Source organism: Choristoneura fumiferana, chromosome 18, assembly GCF_025370935.1.
Source record: "Choristoneura fumiferana chromosome 18, NRCan_CFum_1, whole genome shotgun sequence".
In the NCBI taxonomy this organism is placed as follows: domain Eukaryota; kingdom Metazoa; phylum Arthropoda; class Insecta; order Lepidoptera; family Tortricidae; genus Choristoneura; species Choristoneura fumiferana.
The window spans coordinates 8,370,613-8,383,734 of NC_133489.1; the positions used below are offsets into that span (position 1 = coordinate 8,370,613).

The 13,122-nt window shown below is 38.6% G+C and overlaps 1 protein-coding gene across 2 annotated transcripts in view; it reads right to left on the bottom strand.

The window, feature by feature from the left end:
- The window catches only part of Asap (ArfGAP domain of ASAP), a 42,048-nt gene that overhangs the window by 3,394 nt on the left and 25,532 nt on the right, over positions 1-13,122 (bottom strand). Inside the window, exons 5-16 of one of the 2 annotated variants that reach the window (XM_074101379.1) lie at positions 11,176-11,421; positions 10,523-10,781; positions 9,804-10,028; positions 7,374-7,596; positions 6,650-6,830; positions 5,961-6,242; positions 5,756-5,875; positions 3,865-4,048; positions 3,255-3,377; positions 2,536-2,654; positions 1,819-1,869; positions 224-421 (exon numbers count right to left, since the gene is read on the bottom strand). In XM_074101379.1, the coding sequence (XP_073957480.1) occupies positions 224-421; positions 1,819-1,869; positions 2,536-2,654; positions 3,255-3,377; positions 3,865-4,048; positions 5,756-5,875; positions 5,961-6,242; positions 6,650-6,830; positions 7,374-7,596; positions 9,804-10,028; positions 10,523-10,781; positions 11,176-11,421 (2,211 nt within the window). The remainder of the gene's footprint in view (positions 1-223; positions 422-1,818; positions 1,870-2,535; positions 2,655-3,254; positions 3,378-3,864; positions 4,049-5,755; positions 5,876-5,960; positions 6,243-6,649; positions 6,831-7,373; positions 7,597-9,803; positions 10,029-10,522; positions 10,782-11,175; positions 11,422-13,122) is intronic. The other variant, XM_074101380.1, reaches the window with a different exon arrangement.

Genomic DNA, 13,122 nt, shown 5'->3' on the forward strand with positions numbered 1-13,122 from the left:
ACACGCATATTTTGCATAAACTTAGGTATCATAAGGTCGCGGGTGAGCAAAGAAATTCTTTTAGTTCATTAAATAATAATAATTCAAGTATGTACTACAATTCTTCATTGAACAGCAAATTACAAACGGTTTAGAGCAATTAAGGGACTTATCGCTATAGAGCTACAGAGCAATCTCTTCCAAGCAACCGTGTTTTCGACAGAAATAATAGTTGTCTACTTACCATGGTAATAGACGCTGACGGAGATCGCGAGTGGACGCTTGACGTATCAGATACGTCCAGTGACCGACTGTCACTCCGCCGCGTTCGTTCCCTGGATCGCGAGCTGTCGCACGACAGTGCCGAGGTCAGCCGACTGTCGTCCAAACACGGGTCTGACATGTCGCATAACTCGAGGGATGAGTCTTGACTAGAACATTCCTGGAATAATAGTATACATTCAAGGATTTTGTACTATGATGATAAGTGGTTTGCCGAGAGTAATTCCGTAGCTTCTTCCAACCAAATTCCAACGTCTATTATCATTTCAGCTGTGCTGCAACTTGATGCAATTTTCCTTTGTCGGTTTTTATTATGTGTTGAACATAAAAATATGAAAAAGTCAGTTTACAGGACAAAACAGAAAGACAAATATCTTGGAATCGTTCGAAGGTTATTGGGCAGAAAGCCTTTGAAGACCTTCGAACGATTCCAAGATATTTGACTAGAAGAGAAGACACAAACCTCATAAAATTATACAAATTGTCCTGATTTCTTTAATTGTGGCATAGGCTTGAAATCACTTTTTCTTTTTCTGTGATGTAAAAATTTCAAAGCGCAATGTCTAATAATAGATATACATAGATGAATATTTTTAAATAATATACCTACTTGCATTTGATAGTAGCCAAATAAAGATTAGATTATGCTCAAATATTTTAAAATACATAGTACGCATCATGTTGTCATGTGATAATGCGAGGTATCAAAAAACATGCTAGATAATGCAATCGTTATCACACAAAATTATATGTTAAAAACACCCACTAAATAACTTGTTATTTGCATTATTACACGAATGTTTCATAATTTTGTTTGATTATGATTTAGTTGTGAGCGAACCGTATTATAATCTGTGTGCTGTTAAAAGTATACATTATCACCCTGTTATAAAGTACAGAAAAGAACGTGAATGAGTTCAGTCTAAAATTATACTAAATAAAAAAAACAAATGGTCCCTTCAAAGTAATTTCTTCTCATTCATTAGGCAGTAAAGAGATAGTGTAGTGTAGCGTATTTTTTACTTTTCAACTACGCACGAAGATCTAATGCTCTATTTCTAACAAAGGAAAACTCGAGAGCAAATGCGAAAAAAGGGAAATGAAACAAACGAGAAATAGTACTGGTAAGCTAGAAGCTGTTATTAATTCTTCATGCACAAATGCGCGTCTAATAACAAAAAGCAATAATTCCAAAAGTCCACTCCAATTTGACCCTTGATCTTCGAATTGTTACAAAAGATCAAAATTAAAGTGAATAACATTATAAGACTTATTTATTTTTGCTTTTAAACGCGTTTCTTTAAAAAGTGTCCGTAAAGTACGCAAAATAAATGAAATGCTTATTGCATAAGTTATGACATTGTGGTATTTTAGAAACCGATTGTCAAGAGATTATTTGCCAATGGGTAGTATACATACAAAACCAGAATCAGAGAGATAATTTAGTGGTCTCTTGACAAGACTATGGTCTGTTACATGAAACAAAAATTTAATGTAAGGACATAAATCAAACAAGGGTAAGCAATTAAGTACATTAAAGCTCTCTCAGTTCGTTACCCTTCTCAGTTTCGCTTTCACAGCCTTTTCCAGGTGCAATCTATTTTTCTTCTGAAGCAAAAACAAACATCACTTTGTACTTCTTTTGTTAGTTGCATACGATCAATTCTTCTGTTAATTAATTCATTTTTGTTACAGGCAATTTTGTTACTATTTACAATATTTCTCATTCTTCTTTCTCCTATACATGGTTTACTACCAAAAACTTACATTCTAAAACTAGATATTTTACTCAGAATTCAGTGGCTGTATCTTTGGGTTAAATAACAAAGAGTTGAGACGCATAGAGCCTCCACCAGTTAGACACTTGTGTACCACAGTTTTTAATTTGAAAATTGCAATCAGCGTAAAAATGCAGCATTTACGAGGCATGACTAGCCTCCTGGATCCCCTGGTCCTCACTTGAGGGCATAAAAAAAAATTTGAACTTTACTTGATTGATGTTCGGTTCAAATTGTGAAAACAGAAATTTTACGTCGGGCGCCAGGAGTCTAGACCAGAAACAAAACCGTATTCAAAAATGCAGTCGAAGTTTTGGCTTAGGGGGATGTTTTGAAATATTTCGTCAATAAATATGTCTTGAATCAAAACTACTTAGGTGTTTAGAAAAATTAACATAAGTAAACGTTTTTTTTACTGTGATATCTGTAATATTATTAACAAAACCTCATTGCTATTCATCACAGTATTAACCACAACAGATATTGAAATATATACCTTTCTCGGTGGTGGTGTAGGTTCGTCTCTATGGGCACCATTGTGCAGAGAAACGACCGGCGGCGGCGTCGGTGGCGGCTGCTGCGGCCGATGCTTGACCACCGTTGATGTACTTGACACTACGAGTAGTAAGTTAAGTATTTAATGGTTTAATAATAAAACACGGCCAAAGTGTGATACGACCTAGCTCTTCATTGCTTATTGCTACGTTTTATGATTCTAAGTCTCCCATTGACTTAGGATCCCTTGAGGATTTGATTTACTGGCAAGTATCAAAACCTGACAGATTACCAGACGGATAACACGGATAAAACTGTGCTAGGAAAATTCCATCAATAGAAAATATTACACCTACTTGTTTTTATTACCACAACGCTATTTAAGATTCGTTTAAAACGAAAGAGCTTTTAGAATAGCCGGACTGGATGGCGGGACGGTAAAATACACCTTCTGTCACTTTACTCGCCAGAAGTGACCTATCAACTGGACTTCCGGAGAATTCTAACAACCAGTGCAGGCTAAATCCTGTTGGTGAAATTTTTTTCGCCCAGATTAGAGAGCCTACTCTGAAATCGGAAAATCAAAGTTCGTATCATACCGTCCCTCTCACTCTCGTATTAAATAGTCAGTAGTAATTTTCGAATTTCGGAGTAGCCCCGCTGGTAGATCCGGTACCCAAGGGTTCCGTTTTCGTTTAGGTAGGTTTACTTTATACTAACAATGCAACGATCTCGTGCTGTCTGCGGATGGCGAAGGCGTGGATCGCGGGTGCGGCGGAGGGTGGACTAACGCAACCGCTGGCGGTAGCGGCGCGGCTCGTTTCTTCAAGCTTCCGATGTTATCTAGAGAGAAAGCATTACTGTTAAAACACGCTAGGCCAGGAGTTCCCAAGCTGTGCGGCGATCTCCCAGGGGCGCCGCGAGACGCCCCAAGCATAGGTCCCGGCACGCGTATGTACTGCACACGTCTATTTGTTTTACAAAAACGTCGCAAAACAATCGCAACTAAGGAGTTGCAGTATTAAAAATTGGAAACCCCTGCACGAGCCCTCAGTCAAGCTTAACCAAATTCCCATCGGAGTTCCTAAAAAAATACGCTATTACATTTCAAGTAGGACACACGTTAAGAGCAATAAAACGTTTCGTTCTTTCCGTGTAATTTAGACAATGCGAGAATTTGCATGCAAGTTTCACTACGTTGCGGTATTTATTTGATGATCAAATGAATTCATTGTCCCTCAATAGCCCGCTACGTGACGCAACTCGCATGCAAGTTCGTGCATCGTCTCAAAGAGGCTTTAGCGATGATTTCTGATGAGTGATGACTTACAGACGTGAGGTTTCCTCGCGTGCGCAGCGGGCGTGGGCGTCGGCGGCGCGTGGTGGAGCGAGTCGCAGGTGGAAGAGCGCGAGCGCAGCACGGGAGATTCCCCGCCAGTGCGTTCCGCGGCACCGGCGTACGACGGTGGTCGGGACCGAGGGCATTTCTTCTCAGGCGTCACGCTGCCATTTTGCTGGAGAAAACCATTTTTAAATAATCTACACTAAGGTACCCGGTGCAGGAGCGGGTAGCAAATGTTGCCAACTGCGGTGTGAATGGGAAAGAGAAACTGTCGTACTTTTCACCCATGAAATTTCAACGCTAATTCTCAACTGACGGCCACGACGCGTCAAGAGTGTACAATCCGTGAGCTCTTAGAAAAACCTTCGGGTTTCGGGGGAAATCGGAAGAATTCGTGTAGTAGAAAATGACAATTGTCTTTTTGACATAGTAGCAATCCATCACGCGAAGAGTGCACTCGTTGTGTTTTCATTGATTTATATAGAGCAGTTAAAACCACCACTTACTTATTTATTTAGTTTATTTTTCGAAAATTGATTTCTATGCGGAGTCAACTTGGTATTGGTATTTCAGTAAATAAGCAATAACGGGAAATTGTTTATAATGTTTTTTTTTAAGGAAGCTGTAAGTTTCAAGAAATGTGTTGATTGTAAATATTTTACTGAGGTTCAGACCGAGTTATAGAAGCAACGAGGATTTCGAAAAGAAGATTAAAAAATATTAAACGAAGCAGACCAAAAAAAATAATTTGACATACTCAAGAGAAGTAGAGACAGTAAAACAGCTCTATATACTTCCAAACAAAAGTAGTGTGTTAAGGCGCGATGTTCTCTATTTAAATCAGGGATGTTATGGATATATACAATTTCGGATCTGGATATGGATACGGATATATGTCAAACATAATACCGGTTTCGGTTACGGATACGGATATTAGATTTTTAAGGAAGTGTAAAAGTAACATACTTAATCCTTATCACTGTGTTTAGATTTAAGATGAAGTTCAGCGAACTAGTGCCACATCCGTTGCGTGAAAAGTTTTTACCACAGTTTACATTTCACAGAATCTAAATTTTCTTCATCAAAAAATGTCCAAATTAAACTAGACTTAGAAATTTATTTAGTAATTTACAATACACAACACATTTTATCAAGTACCCGCGTAAATGTTGAATTGTAATATAATCTCACAATGACCAACAAGTTTTAATTTTTACGACAAGCAATAAAAATAATAAACAATACAGAGGACGCGCGGCTAATGTGTCGAGTCGAGCCGTCGGCTCGGCCGAGCAAAAACAAAAACCTGTCACAACTTGTCACACACATTTAAACTCCGCCCCTATCCGAAACTATCCGAAACTTTTATATCGGATTCGGTTACGGTTACGGATAGTTTTTTATATCGGATATCCGATAGTTTCGGTTACGGATACTATCGAAAATGCTGATTTTGTTTTATTTGTATCATGACAAAAAGTCATATTGAATTTAAATTAGAAAAAGGTAAATACGAGTAAGCGTAATATTAAGTACAGTAAGGTTTGTTTTTTACTGATGGTTATTCTTTACATAACTTTTTACGGTAGCTTTAAAAAGTTTTGCAAGTAGATAACAGAACAGAACCGCTTATTACGATCGCGTGTCACCGTCAATACCCGAAGTACCTAAAATCCGAAGGTTGTTTTAAGAGCTCGCGGAGTGTAGCTACTTAGAAGAAATGGAATTTCATAGATTTTACTTTCAGCTCCCAAAGCCTTCTGAATTCGGAATGCGTTGGGGAATAAAGTTGTATGAAAAGTTAGCGACATGATTTTTTCACTTTTCCTGATGTTAAAGGGTTATGTCTACTAACAACCAAGTATATTTATACACTTACCCTTTCGTCTATAACCGTATCGTCATCAGAGAAATCAGTCGAGCCGTCGTCATGTGACAAATTCCAGTCTATATTAATGTTTTCGAACATACTCTTCTCTCTTTTGTCAACATTCTCTAACTGGAAAAAAAAACGTATTTACGAAATAGAATGAAATAGCCAGAATTTTATTATGTATTTCAAATTCATAAAACCTGTTGCTTACCAATTCTTGACACGCGTGATGTCCTAACGTCCTAGCAATTACCAGAGGCGTTCGTCCGTTGATGTCTTTAATTGTAGCATCGGCGCCTGCTTTGAGTAACAACTTCATAGGTTCTGTCCTATCAGTAGCTGCGCAAAGATGTAGGGCAGTCATGCCCGAAGTTGTGGTCTTATCTAAGAGCTGGGTGCCGCCGTTTTGGACTAGAAAATCGACTATGTGTAGAAAGGAGCCGTCACCGAGTTCGCGGGAGATCGCCAAGTGTAAAGCCGATTCGCCGCAGTCCTGAAATTTTATATGATAAAATATGTATTATTTGAAATATTAATACTCATCAACTGTTCAGTTAAATAAAAAACCTAATCTCATCAGATCTTGACAATATTTAGTACAACATCTCAAAACCTACATTTAAGGGAATCCCTACAGCAGTGTGGGATTCCCCCAATCTTAATTCACAAATAGTGTTTTAACATAGTTGAAATATATTTTGATATCTGAATCTCGGAAAAATATTATCCTTTGCTGCAATCACAGCAGTAAGCATAACTCCATTTTATTATTGTAGTAACATTCGCAATCACGTAGTCATAAAAGTGACGAATCAGTTATGGTATCCATTCCATTTGCGTTTATACATATGAACAAAACAACAATGACTCGATAATTGAATTACTGCCCCACGTACTTACTGAGCAAGGTAGTGTCGCAGCCAAGTCCGCTCCTTCGGCGTACGCTTGCAGTAGATTCTGTAAGTGGCCGTTGTTGACTGCGTGTTCTACTTCAGATAACCGCTCTACTGCGTCTCTGCAAGTTTGCGCTGCCCACGCTCTGTATACGTACTTCTCTCGGATAAACCTTAATCGTTCCTCCCTAAAACATGCAGTAAATCTGTTATTAACCTGTCATGTCAAATACTGAAATGTAATAGGAAAATCACAGAAGTATTGTCAATAGCGACAGGTATTTCCCAAATGATGCAACTTGAGATAAAGACTTTACTCGTATGTACGTTATTTTGGATAGTTGAGTTTCCGATGTCGTAGTAGTGTCGTGTATGAACTCAGGCAAGTATTTATTCGGCATTCAAGTATATATTATGTAAGTATTTGTTTGTAACCGTCTTTATAACCTTTTAGTGTGAGTTGCACCACGTTACAATAACGATAACCAATGTCAAACCGAGCCGTCAAATATCCGGTTAAGTGCATTTCTGCAAATTGAAATTGTATCGTTTATCGTTACAGTAACTTGATGCAACTCGCACTAGGTAATTTTTTTGGGCATCAACACATGTTTCTTTAGTCTAATACTTTGCAGGTATTATCTTAACTTTTTTAAGAACTTGGCCAGGATTTATATTGCAGATTGACACCAACAATGTAGCAAATTTCAGTAGCCGTATATCCTACTTACATGGAACTCTCAGGCGTCAATTTGTCCCTCTCATCCAGCATGTTTTCCATGACTTCATTAAACATTTGATTGCCCATGTGCCGCGCGATCAGCAACTGCGACGTACTCAGCCTATCGAGGGTTAACGACTGTATTCGGGATATATGGACGCCCAGCTCTCGATGGCTTCCTGAACATTCTATACACACAATCACGCCGAAATTCGTTGATAACCACGTAGGATCTGAAAAACACAATATTGGAACAGTACAGTCGTAAGTTCATTGCTCTAAGTAAAGGCTGTTCAGAGATATCTCAACACACTGCACTGTAAGAATGTAAAGTAAAGCAGTGTTCTATTCCACATACATAATTACTAGCATTCATTATTAATAACCAAAGCCCTGTGGATTGGTCATAGATACACGCGTTTAAATATTAATTAGAAAAGGCTTACGACCGTGAAAAGTCAGGTTTTTAATAGTACCTTAATGATATTATCAATGTCATTAAGTAATACTCTTTTACATCCAAAGGCTAGTTTATTTTCTCAAACCGCACTATACCAGTAAACGGCGATCGCAAATAAAAACGCAATCGGAACGCAGTAATTATCGAAACAAAAACCGGGGTTTGATAGCGATTCCATAATTATTTATTTACGAGTCGGAAACAGAGTTCCCTTTCCTGCCGTTGATTAGTGGTCAAGGCCGGTTCGCATCTCCGCATTGTTTCATAACATGCCGTTTAACTATCGGTCATGGACTCATGGTCTCTAGGAGCGTGTGAAATTGAATCACTTGGAATGTAACAAAGTAACTACTGTATCGCGGACGGTTGGTGTAAGCTTTGTGGCTTTATTTACGGTTGTGTAAGAAATGGGTAATGTTTATTGTTGTTGGTTTACGTCACGCATACAAACGGGTATGGAGTGCACCTGCACCTGATGTTATCATTATCACAGACGCCTATGGACACCTACAGTAGCATTGGGCTGGTGCGTTGCCTGTCTTTCAAAGTGATTAAAAAGTACTTAGTTATTTTTTAAGCAATATTTAAGCAGTCATTATTATACAAAACTACTGTTAAGATCTTAAAACTAGATTTTTAAGCTTGCAATTATAACTGTAAAGCCAAAGCCAGTTTAACACGTTCTATTGTTTTTGCGATCATTAGAACTTATTTTACGATATTTTTATTTCTGGATAATTATTAAGCTACTCGTAATTAGAGAATTTTCGCAATCACGTACCTATGTTGGGAAAACTTGACTAGTTTTCGGTATCATAAGATTCGATTAAATTATAAATATTACTGTAGTACCTATTTGCAAATATTCTGCATCGCTCAGTTTCATTAAACACGAAGGCAAGAACTATTGTTTCACTTCCACTACATCTGGGGTCTAACAAGTGTAACTGTAACTTGTGTGGCTAATCTTTTAGGAATAAGACCGCTCGGGGCGACAATCAAATAACCAGTTCTACTAATTGTTTTGTTCAAAAAATTGAACAGACTATAAAAAACCATGAAAAAAAATTCTATCAGTCTGAAGTCGGTCGGTGCCTCAGCACAAGTCAGCAGGAGTGGACCTATAGTCATCCACCTCACCTACGCACTTTATATTGGGCTTCAATCACTCCTGCTGGCGTGTGCTGAGGAACCGACCGACTTCAGACTGGTAGAAAATTATTTTCATGGTTTTATGTAGTTGATTAAATTTTTTAATAAAATTTTGTTTCACGCTTTTTAGTGTAAATAATCTAAGATACAATAGTTTAATATCAACTGCTCGTCACCTTTTACGAAAGATTGCTTTTTCCGATGCAGAGACGTTCATTATTGAGGAGTCCTGGTGGTTCACCACCCGTTTTACCATATGCATTACGAGGAGCATAAATTGCTTAGCAACTGTGTCAAAGTAATTAAAATTCAACCCGTGAAATACTTGTTATTGAGTAGTAACTCCGATGATCAACTGTGGTCGTCATCATCAGTTCCACTTCAGCAAATGATGATTTTCAAGAGCAATAAATAAATGCACAAGTTACTACTAAATATATCCAATTTACTATAGGTGCCCCTACAACATTTGAAGAGTTCCCTCGATTTCCTTAAGATCCAATCGTCAGATCTTCGAATGCAAAAAAAATAATGAAATCGGTTCAACAAACATAAAAAAAAAACAACCGAATTGATAACCTCCTTTTTTGAAGTCGGTAAAAAGATAGCGATGTTTTCATGTACATATGTAACTTTGCCTATTCAAGGCTGAAGTGCATAGGCAGATACTGAACCAATGAGCTATATCTTTGGACTTATCTGCGTTTATGATCAAGTAAGATAGAAGTCAATCAGTTCAATCAGCCAGTGAGCTATATGTATTATGAATAAAAAATACTTCAGCTTTGATCACATCAAGATTATTTCTAGCAGTAGTCAAATTCTTACCGTTAGTAGATCCACAATCCGCACAGACTTGGTTCCCGGGCATAGCGCGCACAGCACGTATGATGGACCGTTGCAGATCCAACAGCGAATGGCCAGAGTCGTTGCCCTCGCCCGCTTGCTGATGAAACGCCCTCATCAAGGCTCCGTCCTTGCAGTTGACTAGAACCGACGACCACGCCCGCTGCTCGTTCTCATCTTCAGCTTGGAAGTGGTAGGTACGGTTATCTGGAGTGAAAACAGAGAAGTTATAAACTATGTGTTTCTAGAAGAATCGCTTTCTAATAATCGGGATTGCTGAGGTTTTAGCAGTGTTGACATTGCACAATTGATTTCGTCACTACTTTGAAAAAAGCCCGTATCTCGAAATCGATAATTGAACTGAGTGAACTTTATGAACATTATTTCAAGAGTCAATTTTGTTGACGTATTGACTTCAGATACGAGATTTTTTCAAAGTAGTGACAATTTGTTTCTTAGTGAGATACGGCACGGTATCTTATGGTGTCGATATAATGTTTTTTGTAGCAATGCATCTTCACGCATTATTTTATTAAGATTAGCAATTTACTTCAGACGATAATAAAAATAACGCAATCAATCAATAAACAACCGTGATATAAATGTGACATCGCCGGAACGATAAAGCGCAGTATTTTCTTTACGAACATTACTAAATAGTACACGTCTATCTACGTCCATTTTAAAGAACAAGTACTCACATGAGACTAGATCGAACGCCCTCTTGTCTTCGGCGCCCTTAACTTGGCACGTGAGAAGATTCACCCTCGCTGGTGGCTTGTTTTCATCCGCGTGGAATATGTCCAGGTAGCCTTCTGCCGTTACTCGGCAGCGGCGTTTCTGCCACACCCGACGGACCTTGCCTTCGGACTTCTTGAGCAAGTAGCCGCTGCGGGTGACCCCATGCTGCTTGTCACCTTGGAGTTGGTGAAGCGAGTAACCGCCTACTGATGATGCCACCTGAAAGAGTGATCGCGTCTTGGTAATCTTAACCACATACTCAATGAGACCTAGCCATGCTTGAGAATTGTTATTGAAAGTACGTCACACTGTTGGATTTCTTCGTGGGTAGTTAAAAGAGTTGTCGGAACATTTGCATAGGTACTAAATAAAACTTTGGCAACAACAGCCAAATAACAATACGAGTAGGTAATATTGGAAGATATAAAACATAAAATCCACATAAACTACCTACGATGCAACGTTAACATTTCGTAAATTGCAACATAAAACGTCTAGACATTGCCTCATGGCTTTTTTTGCTGTCTTCTCCAATGCATAGTGGTGCTAACTACATGGTATTGTTCCTGTGCTAATTACTATATAGTACGCACATTTATGCAGTGTATCTTACCTCCCTATCCTGCGGCGCGGCTGCTCGAAGCATGTTTCGTAGCTCCAGCAACCGCCGCCGTTCGTCGTCCTGCTGCTGCCGAATTTTCTGAAGCTGCACACTCAAATCCGCCACATACACCCCAAAGTGTTCAATAGTCTTCAATCCATCTTGAAAATAATTTGTCTGTGCGTGGTAGTACTCCACCAAGTGCTGGAGCAACTCTATCCCCTTCTTCGTTTTTATCTCGTTGAACTTTATCAGGTACTAGAACAACGAGAGCGATAAAGACCAAATTAGCTTTTATAGATGGACACGAGCCAGACGACTCCACCTAAAATTGCGCGTACGCAATTGATGTTAGTGACGGGAGTAGCAAATAGGACGCGGCGTGCCGGCAATGAGCGGGACACGGACTGTGAAAACGCACAAATATTACTACTACGTGCCCTTCCGCGAGTTAAAATTATGCTTGATGACGCGCAAGCACGCGCATCAATGTTGTAGTGAAATAAGACTTGTATTGCCGTTGTGCAATAATAATAAAGGCGGTGCGCGACCTTGCACAACTTTCTTGGCGACTCGCTGGCTAACGCTTTTTCTGTCCATACTGCAACATCGACATTTACAACACATCGATTACAATTGAATCTTTACGTAAACTACAAATTACTGATCACATAGCAGCAATCACAGAGCGCAACGGAAAACAAATGAAATCTTTCTTTTTAATCTTTTTCAATGTAACCGAGAAGTGTATTAGCAACGCCATGCGAGTTAACGGTTTGAGCAAATTGCGGCGTACTTAGTTGTAAGGGATTCTTATTTGCGTGCAGGCAGTGAACGAGGAACAAAGCAAGGGTCAAAACTGCACTGGCCCTGCGCGGCGGGTGCAAGGCCGGTCGTCGACCTGACGCGCGCCTCCGCGGTACTGCACAGCCAGCCGACGATAGGGCTTCTAGCTTTCCTTTATTTTTTACGACAAAGGCTTTATGGAGAGTTGAAAAAAGTATCGCATGTGACAGATTTTCAAGGATTAGCGAACTTTCATATTACGCTGCATGAAGTTTTCATTTGAGAGAACTGCAGCGTTTTTAATCACTGTTTGTTCTAGACTGTTTCATTTGACTTTGAAGCTAAACAAACAGTCGCACGTCTAAAAGTAATTTGGAGAACAATAACTAAGATAAGTTGGTACTTAAGCGATAAAAACTGTAGGTATGTACATATATATAAATTAGTAAGTATGCTTAGACTAGATAATTTTGTTATTGCACTTTATACACAAAATGATAAAATAAAGTTTTCAAAAGCGCAGTTGCAGGGTGTCTTTATAACTACGAATAATTTGTAATCGTTAGCAGGTAGTTTATAGTTTAAAGAGAAACTGTCGCTATCAGATTCCAGTCAGGAAATGAAACTAGCAGAGCGCGGCGTTGCGCCAGTCCTTTCGACGGCACGCCATGTTAACTTCTGGATCAAAGGATATCAAGGCGGCAATTTCCAAACGCAAAAAGTATAATAAATAATTATTAGTAAAGACAAATGATATTCGAAAATATTTATTAAAGAGTTTGTTAAAATATAATTTTAAATGGGCGTAGGTGGACGAGAAAAGATTAAATAACATATAACTTTTGACGATCATAAAATTTTAAGCCAACCTTCAGTAAAATTTCGGTTTAGCAGGATGAAAACCTTGTATAGAACCTTTGTGACAAATCAGTTTATATAATCTTTGTCACGCAAGGTTTATTACTTCTTAGAATTAATTTTCAAGACATTGCGTGTAGGTGGGTTCGTGGCTAACAGAAATAACTTGGCCTAGGTTTCTCTCTATATAAACCTAGAAAATTGTTATCAAGGAAATAATCAAACATAAGTTCATTAATTCCACTACTTAATTTATTTTTTATCACTGTGATCAATCACTCAACATTGTGTAGGTAGGTTTGAAAATAGAATTTT